General features: G+C 33.9%; 1 protein-coding gene across 3 annotated transcripts in view; it reads right to left on the reverse strand.

The window, feature by feature from the left end:
* The window catches only part of GLCCI1 (glucocorticoid induced 1), a 113,555-nt gene that overhangs the window by 40,077 nt on the left and 59,043 nt on the right, over positions 1-14,435 (reverse strand). For all 3 annotated transcript variants that reach the window (XM_084785925.1, XM_084785924.1, XM_084785923.1), the window contains exon 2: positions 7,354-7,505. In XM_084785925.1, coding sequence (XP_084642051.1) covers positions 7,354-7,505 — 152 coding nt within the window. The remainder of the gene's footprint in view (positions 1-7,353; positions 7,506-14,435) is intronic.

A 14,435-nucleotide genomic window follows, 5' to 3' on the forward strand; every position in this document is an offset into this window, starting at 1 on the left:
GATCTTATAAGAAGGTTATAGTTTTTTTTCCTAAAAGACAAAAATAACAACTCAACAAATAGACAATCATTTATTTAGATAAGATTCACTATGGTAAAGTTGATAGTGTCACAATAGTATTACAGCAGAAAATAGTCTAAGATGAATTTAATAAAATATTTCTGAATCAGCCATGAAGTCAAAGCTGGTGCTTAGGATCCATCAAGCAGAAAATCAGAGTTACAATATAAAACATAATTACATCAGTCTGTACTTTATGTATTTCTACAGGCACAGACGTTCTCAAAGCATGTGCATGTTCTCCTATTACACACAAAACTCCTGTTAACAATGGTTAGTTAAAGAGAACTCAGGAGTTGGCAGCCATTACTGATGCTCATCTCAATTACAGGGATTATTCTGGCCCTAAAAGCCTTTATTTATTAAACAAAATCGATAAAAGCCAGAAATACATAACCTGAAACAGATGAATTAAAACACCCTGGGACAACCATGGGAGCTCTGTTAACATATTCTTATGAGAAATGAAAGTCTTAGGGTTTCACAAGACATTTCAACAGCATGGTACTCTAGTCCTATAATAAATGTTAAGAGTGGTCTCCAAAGTAAAAAATCTCACTTAGATTAGGTAATTCTTTTCTTTTCCAAATAATATAAAAAAATTGAATCCATCATTTTGTTAGAATATACACCTAATCTGAGACATTTTACATTTTTGTTTAAAAGAAACGTGGTGATAGTATCTCTTAAGACTTGAACACATCCTATCAGCTAAAATTAGCTACAGAATAGTAACACATCAAGGCCCTAGCCCATACTGGATGGATTATTCACACAGGGAAATTATCTTTACTGAATAAGAAAAATATCAGAGTAAAGCTCAAAGGTGAACAGGACAGTAAACTATTAAGACTTTGTTGTTGTTTTTTTTTTAAGTTTGAGTAAGATTAAGAAAAATTAGTTTAGTTACTAAGAAAAACTGACAGAGGGACTTCTAGTACTTTGTTTTTCATATATTCCTTTTCGATACTGATTTTATGTCCACATAAAAAAGTTTTGCAAGCTTTTAATTGAAATAAGTAATACCATGTTACTTCAGGCCTTTAAAAATTGTTTGAAAGGGTTATACAGTGCATATCAGTATAATAGATTATGAGATAGTAACTATTCAACCTTTACACATAAATAGTTTAAGACTACAAAGTAATTTCTTGCTCATACCACAGGGATAATGTCAGTAAGACCTTTATGTTTGTCAGTGTCGCTCAGTGACCCAGATGGAGGAAGCAGCATTAGATACTGGTACTTTCCCTCGTCAGAAAAATACATACCAGCTCTTCAGAGCTGTTCTCCAAAGCCGCATCTACGAACAGCTACACTCATTAGTATTGCCTTGGAAATTATAGAAAACATCTTTGATTGTTGCTACGGACTGTTTTCATTGTCCACTTGGTTCATATATACACATATATACACGCTTCCTAGTTTCAAACACAGATTTAAAGTACAATCTGAGATCATACTTCACACTATGGGGCAAAGGCTGGAAACTGTTCCTATCGCATGAGTATATTAACCTTAACTTGAAAGTTAAAATATTTAGATTTATTATTTTTGTGTATATTTGCCTACATGTATGTCTGTGCATTATGTTACTGCCTGGTGCAGGCAGAGTTCTCTTGGAACTGGAGTTACAGATGACTAGGGATATTGAGCATTTTTAAAGTGTTTCTCACCCAATCAATATTCCTCTGTTGAGAAGTCTCTATTTAGTTCTGTACCCCATATTTTAATTGGGTTATTTGGTTTGGTGATGTTTAATTTCTTAAGTTTTTTATATATTTTGGATATGAGCCCTTTGTCAGATGTAGAGTTGTTGAAGATCTTTTCCCAGTCAGTAGGCTGTTGTTTTTGTTCTGTTGACAGTGTCATTTGCCTTACAGAAGCTTTTCATTTTCATGAGGTCCCATTTATTAATTGTTGAACTTAGAGCCTGAGCTGTTGGTGTTCTGTTCAGGAAATTGTCTCCTGTGCCAATGAGCTCAATAGAATATGGTGTTTAAAGATGTTTTTATTATTTTAAAGATACATTTACATGTATCTTTTATTTAGCAATACCCAGCCTATCTCAAAGAAGATAATGAACATAAAAGAATCTCTTATGGAGATGGCTTCAAATGTAGCCAGCCACTGCGTAAAATGTCCTCATTTCTACCACAGACAGACTTCTGCCTAAAAATGGGCAAGCTTGGATGCAGGCAGAATTGATGGCCAAACTCTGCCAAGACAGGGTAAGCAAATCCTCAATACTTCCTGCCTCACATATGTCTGTCCGATATATTAGGCCAGAAGGCTGAAGAAGATGCTCCGTTATAGAGAGTTTTGCGGTGACTGTTCAGGCAGCAAACTGTCTCTGTCATCTTCTCCATTGGGAAGCTACTAACCTGTACTCCCAGTATGCTCAGATAATCAGTTTTATTCCTTCTCAAGTCTCTGATGGGGCTGAAGACCAGATAGTTTAGTTTTACAATTTAGCTTAGTTGTTCAGGGATCAAGATGTTTTTATGTCTAGGTAGATTTTTAAAACACATTTTTTACAGAAAAATAAAATAATTCATATTACATCTCATTTGCTATCCCCTCCCCTGCATCCTTGTCTAGGTAGATGTTTTAAGTTGATAATGATGACACCTACTGATTTACATTCAGAAATTCAGATTCACCAAGATAGGAAAGATGTTTTCTTCAAGGCTTCCAAATGCAAATAGCCAAAACACTATGAATGCAACATATGTATAATCCCTGATTGTTTCGTGGTTTTTCTTGTTGTAGGTAGTTTATTATATATATGTGTAATAATATAAATATATATGTAAAAAGTATTTAATTAAAAAAAGAAAAGAAAAAAGGGAACAGGCCTTATCTTTGAATACTCAGAGTATATATGTGATCCTGTCAATCAGATATGAACTTTACAGAAAAGGATATAAACACGTGGATCACATAGTAGTTAATTCAATGAGCTATGGTTTTCTTTTTTGTTTTTGTTTCTGTTTTTGTCTTAGTAAGTGCACCACTACGTAACCCTAGTTAGTCTCCGATCTGTAGTTCTTTCGGCCCCAGGCTCCCAAATATTTGATTACACAAATGTACTGCCCACACTATGCTTAAGGGATGACAATTTTTTTCTTCTGAAAAATTTAAGAAAATTTTCAAGTAGAAAAGTTAAAAACTGTTGGTGTGGTTCAGGGGTAGTACTCACTATGGTTCAATCTCAGCTATAGCAGAAACCAAAGCAGAACACAAACACGTACACACGCATACATGCACAGCAAGGGGGATTCAAATTTTACTGATACTGCTCATATATTCCTATACAATATTTTTCTATATTTGCTTTATCACCTATGTATCCATCTATCCAACAAATTTTATTTTTAATTCATTTCAAAGTAGACAGTATTAAACCTAGAAACAGCTCAGTATCCAGTGTGTTTCTATAATCTATTTTTAAGGTTAAATACACATGGACATTAGAATAAACTTTGACAAAATATATTCTCATCTATAACCTAAATGTCTATCTAGATGCATAATATTCAACTGATACAAGCAAAATGTTGCAGTTGTTGAGAGGCTAGGGACATGGACTGGAACATTGGTAGTCCAAAAGGCCTCAAATTTTAATTAAAAAAAAAATGGCCTCAAGAAACAAACTGTTTGATAGTAGCTATTGTTAATAACATAGTCACTATAGTCTTACACTGCATAATGACATTTATAAGGACCTATACAATATGGATCCCTTAAGATTAAAAATACTCTTCTTGCTTAGTCATAGTGCTTTTAATATGGTCATATAATGCATTTAATATTTATGGTGGTGTTGATGAAAACAAATACTACATTATCCATAGCTATAAAAACACAGTATATAAAGTCCTGTATGTTCTATATGGAATAATTGATAATAGTTATTTATATATACTTAAGATACCATGCTTTATCATCAGAGCATACACTTCCATAAATAAAAAAAAAAAGGAAAATGTCTACTGTAAAACAGCATGTTGTTCTGTCAAGTTGAACCTCAAATACCTCTGGCCGCAACCTGCTGTCATCTAGGTTTGCATTCATTCTAAACACTTGCACAATGATAAAACTGTATAGTGACACATTTCTTACATTGTGTCTCTGTTACTTGTTAAATGATATAGGAATGCATTTGAAAAATACAAATACTATAGTTCTTTTATCTATTGAGCTTTGATTTGAATATAAGGTCAAAGACACACAACATTTCCATCATCTCAGTAGGTTTCTACCTAGCAGGCATTAATCTGAAAATAAGTCTCTCTTCAAAGTTCATAATCTTTTGACAACCCTACACTACTTCCTTTTTAATGGCATATATATATGAATCTCTCTTTAGCCATCAACTGTTAGCCATCAAACATAGCAATATGAAAGAAGATATTACAGATGCCTTTTACAAAGGGAAGACAAATAATTAATATCTGTAACAAGATGAGAATATACTATCAACTGTCATTCATCAAATTAAGAAAAATTACTCCCATAAGAGTTAAAGAATCAATCCTTCTGTAGATATAGCCATAAAAGTAATTCTGTATAGTCAACTCCTATACCTTCAGTTAAACTTATAGATGCTTTGAGTGCAAGATCAATTCTCTGGCATGTGCGGCAAACACTAGATCAGCCTAATGTGGGCTTGGGTCTCTTCATACCTAACAAGATATACTACATGTATACATTAGTTAACTCTTCTAGCCTAACATTCATCATCTAAGAATTAAGGCTTATATTTTACTTTCCTTTCAATGTCCAATTTCAAACAAATGATATATATCCAGACACAAGCATGACAGGCTCTCCTGTACCTCATGATTTAGAGGAAATTATTCTGACTCTATTCTAGACACATGCAAGTTGAAAAGACGCTCCAAAACAAAGCACACACACATCACAAACTTAACCCATTTGTGTGTGGGGGCGCAGGGTCTATTTAGAACTAAACAATAGGAAGCCTGATCTCCATAGTCTGTAAGGACCTACTTCCTGGGTCACACTTCCTGAAGAGTATGGGTAGAATCTAGTCATGATCATAAGGGTAGGAAGTGTTTCTAAAGTATCTATAAATATATAAAGGTACTTCAAATTACAGAATATAGCCCGGGACAAGAAGAGAATAGTTTACACTTGGGATGGGTTTAGCCCATTTAGACATTTCTGCCATATACCTCTGCAGAATCTAAGAATTCCTAGTTCAAACTCAACTTTGATCCCTATGAAAATGTACCTGTCAAAGTAGGAGGATGAGCCATATTTTATGTAATTATTTATACACATGTGCTTCATGGGTGTTCGTATTTGCTAAAGACTCTGCAAAATATCAAGAGGCTTTTTCTACACCTAGTACTAATAACCTAGTATATTCCTAGCATTTGCCACACTTAAGTATCATATTTAATAGTGTAACAATGCATTAGGCTTCAATATACCAGCTGTACAAATAAAGAGATGTGCATGGAACTTAGTCAGAACTGTTCCTTTACCTCTCCACTACTCTCCATTTGCAAGTATCTTGGTATTTACTCTACCACAGCATTAATTCTATTCTAAGACATGTGCCCTTAATCGCCAGATATTCTCTATGACCTTTCTTTAGCATCAGTCAATAATCTTTTAAGACTATATTATTCCAGTTCTTTTTCCTGCTTCTCATAGTTGTTTTGAAAGATAAACAGGATACAGTTTTTGGACACTGTCAGCACAAAGTATATGTTTAATAAACCTTAAATTTTCTTGTTTTGGGGGGAGATATAGTCTAAAAAGAACAGCAACTATTTTCAGCATCATGACAGCTATTATATTAGGGAAGACAGATATAATCCATGTAAGAAATCTAGTTTAAATTAGCCAGTCATTTTGTTTCTCTGAGTTTCTGCTTCCCATCTCAGTTACAATGCAATGTTCTTGTCAAAATTAAACAAGATACAGGTAATTAAACAAATCATAATGCTATATAGTTAATAAATGTTTGTTCCCTCTTGTTGCTTCCAAATGAATAAGACTAGTTCGTACACCCTTCTGGTGTACCTTCTCAAACTATGTTGAGTCGTTTTGATATACTTTCTTTTGTCCTTTATACCTACACTCTTTCATAACATGAATAAAACTGTTCTAGAAATTGTTCTCAGTCATTTCTATGTTTCCCTCTAAATGTCGAGGCCCCCATCCATAAGGTATGCAAATTATTTCTGCTAAGAATCTTGCCATATCAAATTTATGCTTTCCCTAAAACAGTAGAAATCAAAAGATTGCAGCATGCTGAGTTGATAAGATGGGCGATATAAAAAACAGCTCATTTCAGTTTCCAAGCTTGCTTAACAAAATGCCAACAAAACTTACAAGCAGGGCTTTCACAGACCATGTCCTTCACATCTCTCATTCTTCAATCAAGCAACTAAGTCTTTTTTAAAACTATTAAGTACCAAATGTTCTTCTTCTGAATGCCCTTACATTTACATATTTCCCTATCTAATACCAAATTTACTATCTTCTATCCCTATATTATGACATGTTTTTTATGCCCAATAATAATTATATTTTAATATATTTCCTTTTATGTTGTTGTAATTTATTTTTAAATTGACAATTTTTTTACATATACATTTAGATTATTACACATATATACAATAAACTACCTACAGCAAGAACCACAAAACAATCAGCAATTATATAAATGTTATTTCATAATTTTCAATAAAAATTTGGTGAATATATAGCCAAAATTCATATTATAATAAATGAAGATGTTTATTTTTTCTGATGTGAGTAAATGTTCTTAAACCAAAAGGGTAGAGAATCTACTAAAATAGGAAAAACAAACAAATGGTAAATTTCTTATTTCACTGGTTTTAGTCTTGCATCTGTAATAGGAAAAAAATCCCTTCAACATAATTCATCTTGTGAATAGTCTGTAAACTATTTTTCATCAGGACCTTTACAAACTTTTTAAAAAAACAAATTTTCTAAAATGCTTTCTAGCCATTATCTTCATTTTATTGTAGAACAATCATTTTATTATAAAACAATTATTAAAATGGCAGCATTTCTCTAAATTCATTAATACAGCCTTTATTTTTTAATTTTTACTTAAGCAAAAAGAATTTACTTATTAAATATTAAATAATTTAAAAACTTCTATGCTGAATGACACAGAATTATTATAATGCAGCATAGTTAAAGCAAAGGCTTCTGTTTTGGTTGGATTTATTTCATATTCAAAAAAAAAAAATCAAAGAACTGGTTTTGGTTTTCTCATTTTACCTGAGTTGCTTTATCTTTCATGCATGAAGGATAGTGAACATGAGGGTCCCGCGGCCACTGTCCTGTGAGGTAAGGTCCTGTTATTGTATCCAAAGAAGACGTTCGCCTTATTGTACTAGAGGTTCGAATTTGCTGAGATTTTGGCCTGTCCACTAAAAGTGAAAAGAAAAAAAAGATTAGATATTAGAAGATATTTTTAAATTTATAAACTTCGGAGCTTGCAAATGTCACCTCACCCCTTTTCCAGTAACTAACAGTCCTTTTGTATGAGCTGATGGAAGCTATGGACCCTTTCCCAAGGAGATACATTCATATATATAATAGCACATAAGCCCAACTATTTAGGCATCTGTAATGAAACCTCCATATCATCGTATTTCTACCATAGCCTTAATTAAGACTGACTATTGTGCCTCACAAACTGCCAGTTTGTTTAAAGGCTATTTCTGCATTCACTTCAACTAAATCTTACAGTGGCTCCTCAGTACCACTGCTAAGATGAATTCCATGGGTATCATAATTTTATAACATAAAAGATTTCCGCAATTTGGTTCTCATTTATCTCAGTGTTTGTTATCTTGCTGCTCCTCCATATGCCTATTCCAGAAGTAGACGGTACTGTCACTGTCTCTGAACCTTCTACTTCCTCAGCTTATAATATTGTCCTTTCAAGTTCATTTGACAAACTCTTACTCATCTCCAAGACCAATTTCAATGTCAGACTGATGCTGTGACAGCTTGCTCCACATCCTTTGATCTCTTTCCTTCTCAAGTTAAGAAATTCTCAATCACTTCTGCTTTCACGGTGCCCTAACCTTGTCCTCTCTCTCACTAAACCATAGTAATATACACTGCAGACTGAAAAGAAGATGATGTTTAATATTTAATAATTGATGAATTTACTCATTAACAATACAAGTAACATTCCCAAAGAGTTATATTTTAATCTAACATCCTTATTTGTAGATGTTCAAAGCAGTACAGGAAAATCACTGTGTAATGAAATAGAACAAAGTGAAAGAGGAAAAAGGAACAGGGATCTCTGAACATTCTACACAGTTCTATCAATCTGCTCCAACAATTTATCTATTTTTTCCATTCTGGTACCATAGTATCTGTTGAGAGTCAACATCACATAAAATATCAACATATAAAGATTGTTCCATGTATCCACCCCCAAGGAACTTACTACCAATGTGTACCTATAATAAAGTGCAAAAGACTGGGAACCCATAGTTCCCAAGACTCAGAGTCCCATTTTAAATGAGGCAGTGTACTACCCATAATACTAAAGATCAGGAAAAATACTTTAACTTGTCACTGCAATTCAGCTATCTTCTGAAACAAGAATGTCCTATTAGTTTATCAAAAGACAGAGAGAAAAAATACTAAATACTCTGATCTTATATTATCTAGCCACTATCTTAGAAATTTAACTTTTGTTTGACCTAAGAATTATTAGAGAAAAATGTGAAAATTACCAAATTCCCCTTATTTTTATAACCTAATGAAAATGTACTGTATACTAAAGGCAGAAAATCTAATGTTTCCTATTTCTGTTTGGAATAATCTGTAATTTTCTCTGTTAAAACACGTGTGATTAGATTACACAGAGAAACCCTGCATCGAAAAACCAACCCCCCCCCAAAATGCGTGATTATAATGAAGAATTTACATTTTGGTTTTAGAAGACAGGACAACTTGTCATGTTAACTAAATAAAAATCTAGAATATAGAATTAACTATCTGATCTGTTACTCAGAAAAGTAACGTCTAAACTTTAAGTTCTAAAAATTTTACTTTTTGAAAAGACTCATTTATATTTCAGTTCTTTACAATCTAGTACTTGTACTGTTTGTAACATTATCATTACTTATATGTAGAATAATTAAAATCTGTTCCATTTACTGCTTTTTACTTTTCCATCTGCTTCTATATAATTTATCTTGTTTGTTCTTTAATTTTCAGGATGTATATTTTGTACATGCTATCTAATCCTACATTTTGGAAAAAATGAGCTAATCCCACTTGTTACAGCAGCATGTGGCATGTGTGGTTTCCCCCTATTTTGTAATGTTTCCTTCCTATATGCTTTTTGTTTTACTATTTTCCTCCCTTTCTCTTTCTTACCACTTATAATTTTTTCCAATAGTTTCCCCAGATTAAAAACGCACCATTTAATGGGCTGGAGAGATGGCTCAGAGGTTAAGAGCACTGACTGCTCTTCCAGAGGTCCTTAGTTCAATTCCCAGCAACCACATGGTGACTCACAACCATCTATAATGTGATCTGATGCCCTCTACTGGCCTGCAGGTGTATGTGCAGGAGAGCATTGTATACATAATAATAAATAAATCTTTTTTTTAAAGCAACATTTACTGATTATATGAACTGTGAAAAACAAAATTAATGTATACTTTATAATTTTATTTTTATGACTTTAATTTCTTTAAAAGATTACTTTATTCTTCTTCTACCAAAAAGAAACAGGATGAAAATAATTACTGTTTCATGACAGGGCCTATACTTACAGCAGCTGCCCACTAATAAAAAGGACACAGAAAATCAAAAGCCATTACTAGTAAAAGTATATATTTAACTACTTAATCTACTCTAAACTATTTGAAAGTAGTATGTAGTCTGTATGCTTTTAGAACTCTCTTTAAGCTGAGGATGTAGATCATTTGATCAGTACAAGACTCTGGGTTCAGTACCTAGCTCTACACACACACACACACACACACACACACACACACACACACACACACTCTCTCTCTCTCTCTCTCTCTCTCTCTCTCTCTCTCTCTCTCTCTCTCTCTCTCCCCCTCCCTCCCTCCTCTCTCTCTCTCTCCTAATCTTAAAGTAAATAAATGCAGATTTAAGAAATTATTCTGTATATGTATGTTTCTGTATGAACATGTGCTCAGATATGTATGTGCCTGGGTGTGTTGTCATGCATGTAAAGGTCATAAATTGATGGAGTACTTCCCCAGCTGACAATGACATGAAATGATTAGCCATAACAACCCCATTTACCAAATTAAAACCTTTGATTCATCATAAATAGTATAACTATTTCAACAAACTCAACTGTTCATATGATCTAAATTGCCAATGAGTTGGAGTTGACTGCTAAAAATCTAAGCCTAGCTGTGCTTAGATTTTAATTTTTGTATATATTTACTACCAATTCCAGTTTTATATTTTAATGTAGTAAATTCAATTGCTGGAGTAATACAACAGGATGTCCAACAACTGCAAGGAATCCTAACAAGAAAAGTATTCAACAACATGCTTAAGACAACTAAGTACTAACATTATTTCTTCTAGTTATTTTTTTGTGCAGAAGTCATATTAGCATTTTATTACAAATGATGAGCTAATAATACAGCCAATTAAAAGTAGTAGTCATCTATCATTTCAGCAACATACCCTTACAGGAAATTGGAAGCAGAGGAAGGACATCTTCAGAAGCTCTCAGGCCAGCTAGCAGACCATATGCAACGAAGAAATGACCTTTCTCAAAAACATGGAAAAGCAAACTGACACCTGAGTTGTCCTCAGACCTTCACAGGCATATCTTGGTACACATACATACCCAAACACAAAAATCTATTTTTGTTTCTCACCACGCATTATTTGCCTGTTAATCCTAACAGACAGGGGATGAGGCAGCAGGAAGCCTGAAGTCAATGCTATCCTGGAATACACAGCAAAGCCTTGTCTAGAAAAGTTTGGTAGAAAGAAGTTGAACTTTTCAAATAAACTTTTTATGGTACCAGACCACTCAAATTCTACAAAAGCTCTAGAGTCAATGGTTAGAAATTGAGTACTAAATCTTTAGAATCCAGGGACACATGCACGCGCGCGCGCACACACACACACTAACATCATTCCACGTATTGACACCAGAAGCTTGACTCCAAAAAAATGCTGCTATATAAAAGACAACCATTTATTTAAAATTTGCAATGATAAGCTAAATTTCTAAATCTAATTATCTTATTAACCAGTCAAATTCTTCAAAAAGTCACTCCGAAGTAGGCACTAAATTTTAAATAAAGAGCTAACGTAAACGCTTATGAACACTAGGAAGAACTAATACTATAGCTATTTTTAAAGCATATAGAAACATGTTTTATTATATACACATTTATCCATAGAATAAGTTTAAAGTTATCCTACACAAAGGATAATGCTCCTCCCAGATGCTTTATGTTGCCAAATGCAAATCCTAGTGCCAGGTGCAGGTACATCGTGCTGTTGGTCACAGGTCATAGAGACCCATCATAGAGACAACCCTTCCCCCAAAACCTAACAACAACAACAACAACAACAACAACATATATAGGCTATTGCTCCTTTTCTTGGCTGAGCAGCAGAAGTTGATGGTATGACACTATTGGTGAGGATCTCCCATACTTTACTCACAAGACATGGAGAAATCAAATGGGTACCGAACAAGAAGCTTCTCCTTGCCAGACAGCTTTCATAGTGTCAGAGGGAGTTGATGTAGGCTGCTGGGAGGAAGTTAGCAACACCTTACCCAACTGCGAACCTTCTGAACCACAATGACCAGTGTGACAAGATAGCCCCATGGGTGCAATAGTAGTATAAAATGTTACAATAGTAAACAACTGCTTTCTGATTGTATTTAAGACCCACTCTACAAAGAAAAAGCATTTCTGGCCCTATTAACCCAGCTGAAAACCCATGGTTGGTGCCCAGGGGTGAACCTACTAGTATTACTTTGTTAAGAGGACATAATATCAAACTGCCCTGTAAATTCAGTGCAGTTACCAATCCTCATCCTAAGTTTCTTTGCACAGGCTGTGGTGTTTAATGCAGAAATTCACAACTGATCAATGTGCAGAGAATAAATATGTTTGGAGATGGAGTACTCGATCACAAATAGGACATCTTTACCACCACCACCACTCCAATCTTCATGGACAAGTCAAACAATTTTAAGAGCCAGCTTAGGAATATCCGAGAGAAACAGTTTCTTCCAGACATGACAAGAGAACTGCATTCATGAACTCACATTAACCATGGCTGCCTTCACACAAGTAACCAAGTCAATGTTGTATTATAGAAGATGGAGGGGCTCTTGAACCCCTATTCTTGAGGACCTACTGACAGTTGACAGCATCATGTCAAGAAAACGGGTTGGTTTTTTTGTTTGTTTGTTTGTTTTGTTTTAAGAAAATGGTCCCTGATAGGTCAACCATACTCTAGTGGATCATCCTACACCCATGAGACTATTAACAGCAGAAAATGGACTCAGTGGGTTATTTTGAAAACAAACAAACAAAAAAGATGGGACACAAAGTTGAAAAAAATGAGAAAGTGAGGGTGGATCTGGGAGGAGTTAAAGAAGAGTGGAAAAGAAAGGGAACAAGGCTGGGTAAAGATTAAAAAAAACTTAAAGCACTCAAAATGCAAATGAAATTTGACTACAATAAAAGTGATATACCAAAAAATATATAAGTCATTCTCAAAAATTGTATTAAATAGGCTTTCTTATACAAGCGACGCTCAGGACTTTAATATATTAGCAGAGTGAAGCTTAGATATTTAAGCAGGTTGGAACTTCAATCATAACAATTTAATTTTATTGAAGGATTTAACCCCGAATCTAAAATTGCAATACTGTATATACATCTTATCAAATACTTTCTACCTTTTAAAGGTACTATTTTATAATGTTTAACTTACTTTAATCATCATAGTTATCAAAATAGCAAATGCATCAAGATTGCAAGACATTATTAGGTAGCTTTTTTCCAATTTAAAAATATTTAAAAATGATACACCTTTTACCCTGAGATTTGAAAAACAGCCATAAATATATACAGTGAGGAATTTGCTTGCCATTGTTTTACTACAGTTAAAGACAAAATTGATAAAGTTCCATTTATAAGTAGATTTAGCTTTTGTATATTTATGTTGAGAACTATTATCTTAGAAACTAAAATTATATAAGTATTTAAATATTATCACTACCAAATTATGTTTTCTCTTGCCTCATAGTTAGAAAAAATGACTTTCAAAAAAATTACAACTGGATAATTGAGAATATGAAAAACATATGGGGCCAGGAATAGTGGCACACACTTTTAGACCCTGAACTTGAGAAGAAGAGTCAGGCAGATTTCTGAGTTGGAAGCCACTCTGGTCTACATAATAAGTTCCATGCCAGCCCAGGATAAATCACAAAACAAGACTCTGTCACAAAAACAAAACAAAACAAAAACAAAACAAAACCAGAACAAAACAAAACAAAACAAAAAACAGTAGAAAAATGTAGGAAGGGGATATTCCTATCTACCCAACCTAATGTATAATACTGACTATCTAATATAATCATGACTAGTTTAGATTTTCCAGAGTCCACATGTTCCAGGCATTTCACCAACACCCTCTATGGGTCTTTCTACCTTGACACCATTTCTGTTGCAATAACAGAATACTAGAAATGAGACAATCTGTAAAGAAAAGAGGTTCATAGGGCATCAGGCTAGGAAATTCAAAGGCATGGTGCCAGGCAGCATATGCTTGGCTTCTGGTGAATAGCTTACTGTAGATGGAGCAAGCCTGAATGTTCAGAAGCACAGGGCAAGTGAGTATGTACAAACAGGCTAACCTTGCTTAACTAAGTGATGAGCACAATAGCTAAGCCTATCCAACTGCATCAATCTAGTCATCAGAACGCCTCAGGAAACACTCCTTACTAGGCTCCAGCGCCCAACAGCCAGATTGATGTATCCATCCGCCATGAGTTCTTGTATGGTCAAACCATACCCAAACCACAACAGTCATACAAAATAAAATAAAAATTCAAATGAACTCCTGGTAATGGGGGGGGGGGGAGGGAGGCAAAACTATCTAAATATGCTATTTGAAATAAAACCAAATGGCAAAAACAAAAGTTCTTTCCTATTAGTAGATACAATTTTAAAAAATTAAATAAAACATCTCCCCAAAAAATTTAAAAGAAAATAACTGATTGATAGCATAGGCAAAGTTCCAGCATATGCCTAACAAAAGTTCCTAAAGAACTGTTCTGTTAAAAAGAACAG

Source organism: Acomys minous (genome assembly GCF_964271855.1).
Source record: "Acomys minous genome assembly, chromosome: 6".
NCBI lineage: Eukaryota > Metazoa > Chordata > Mammalia > Rodentia > Muridae > Acomys > Acomys minous.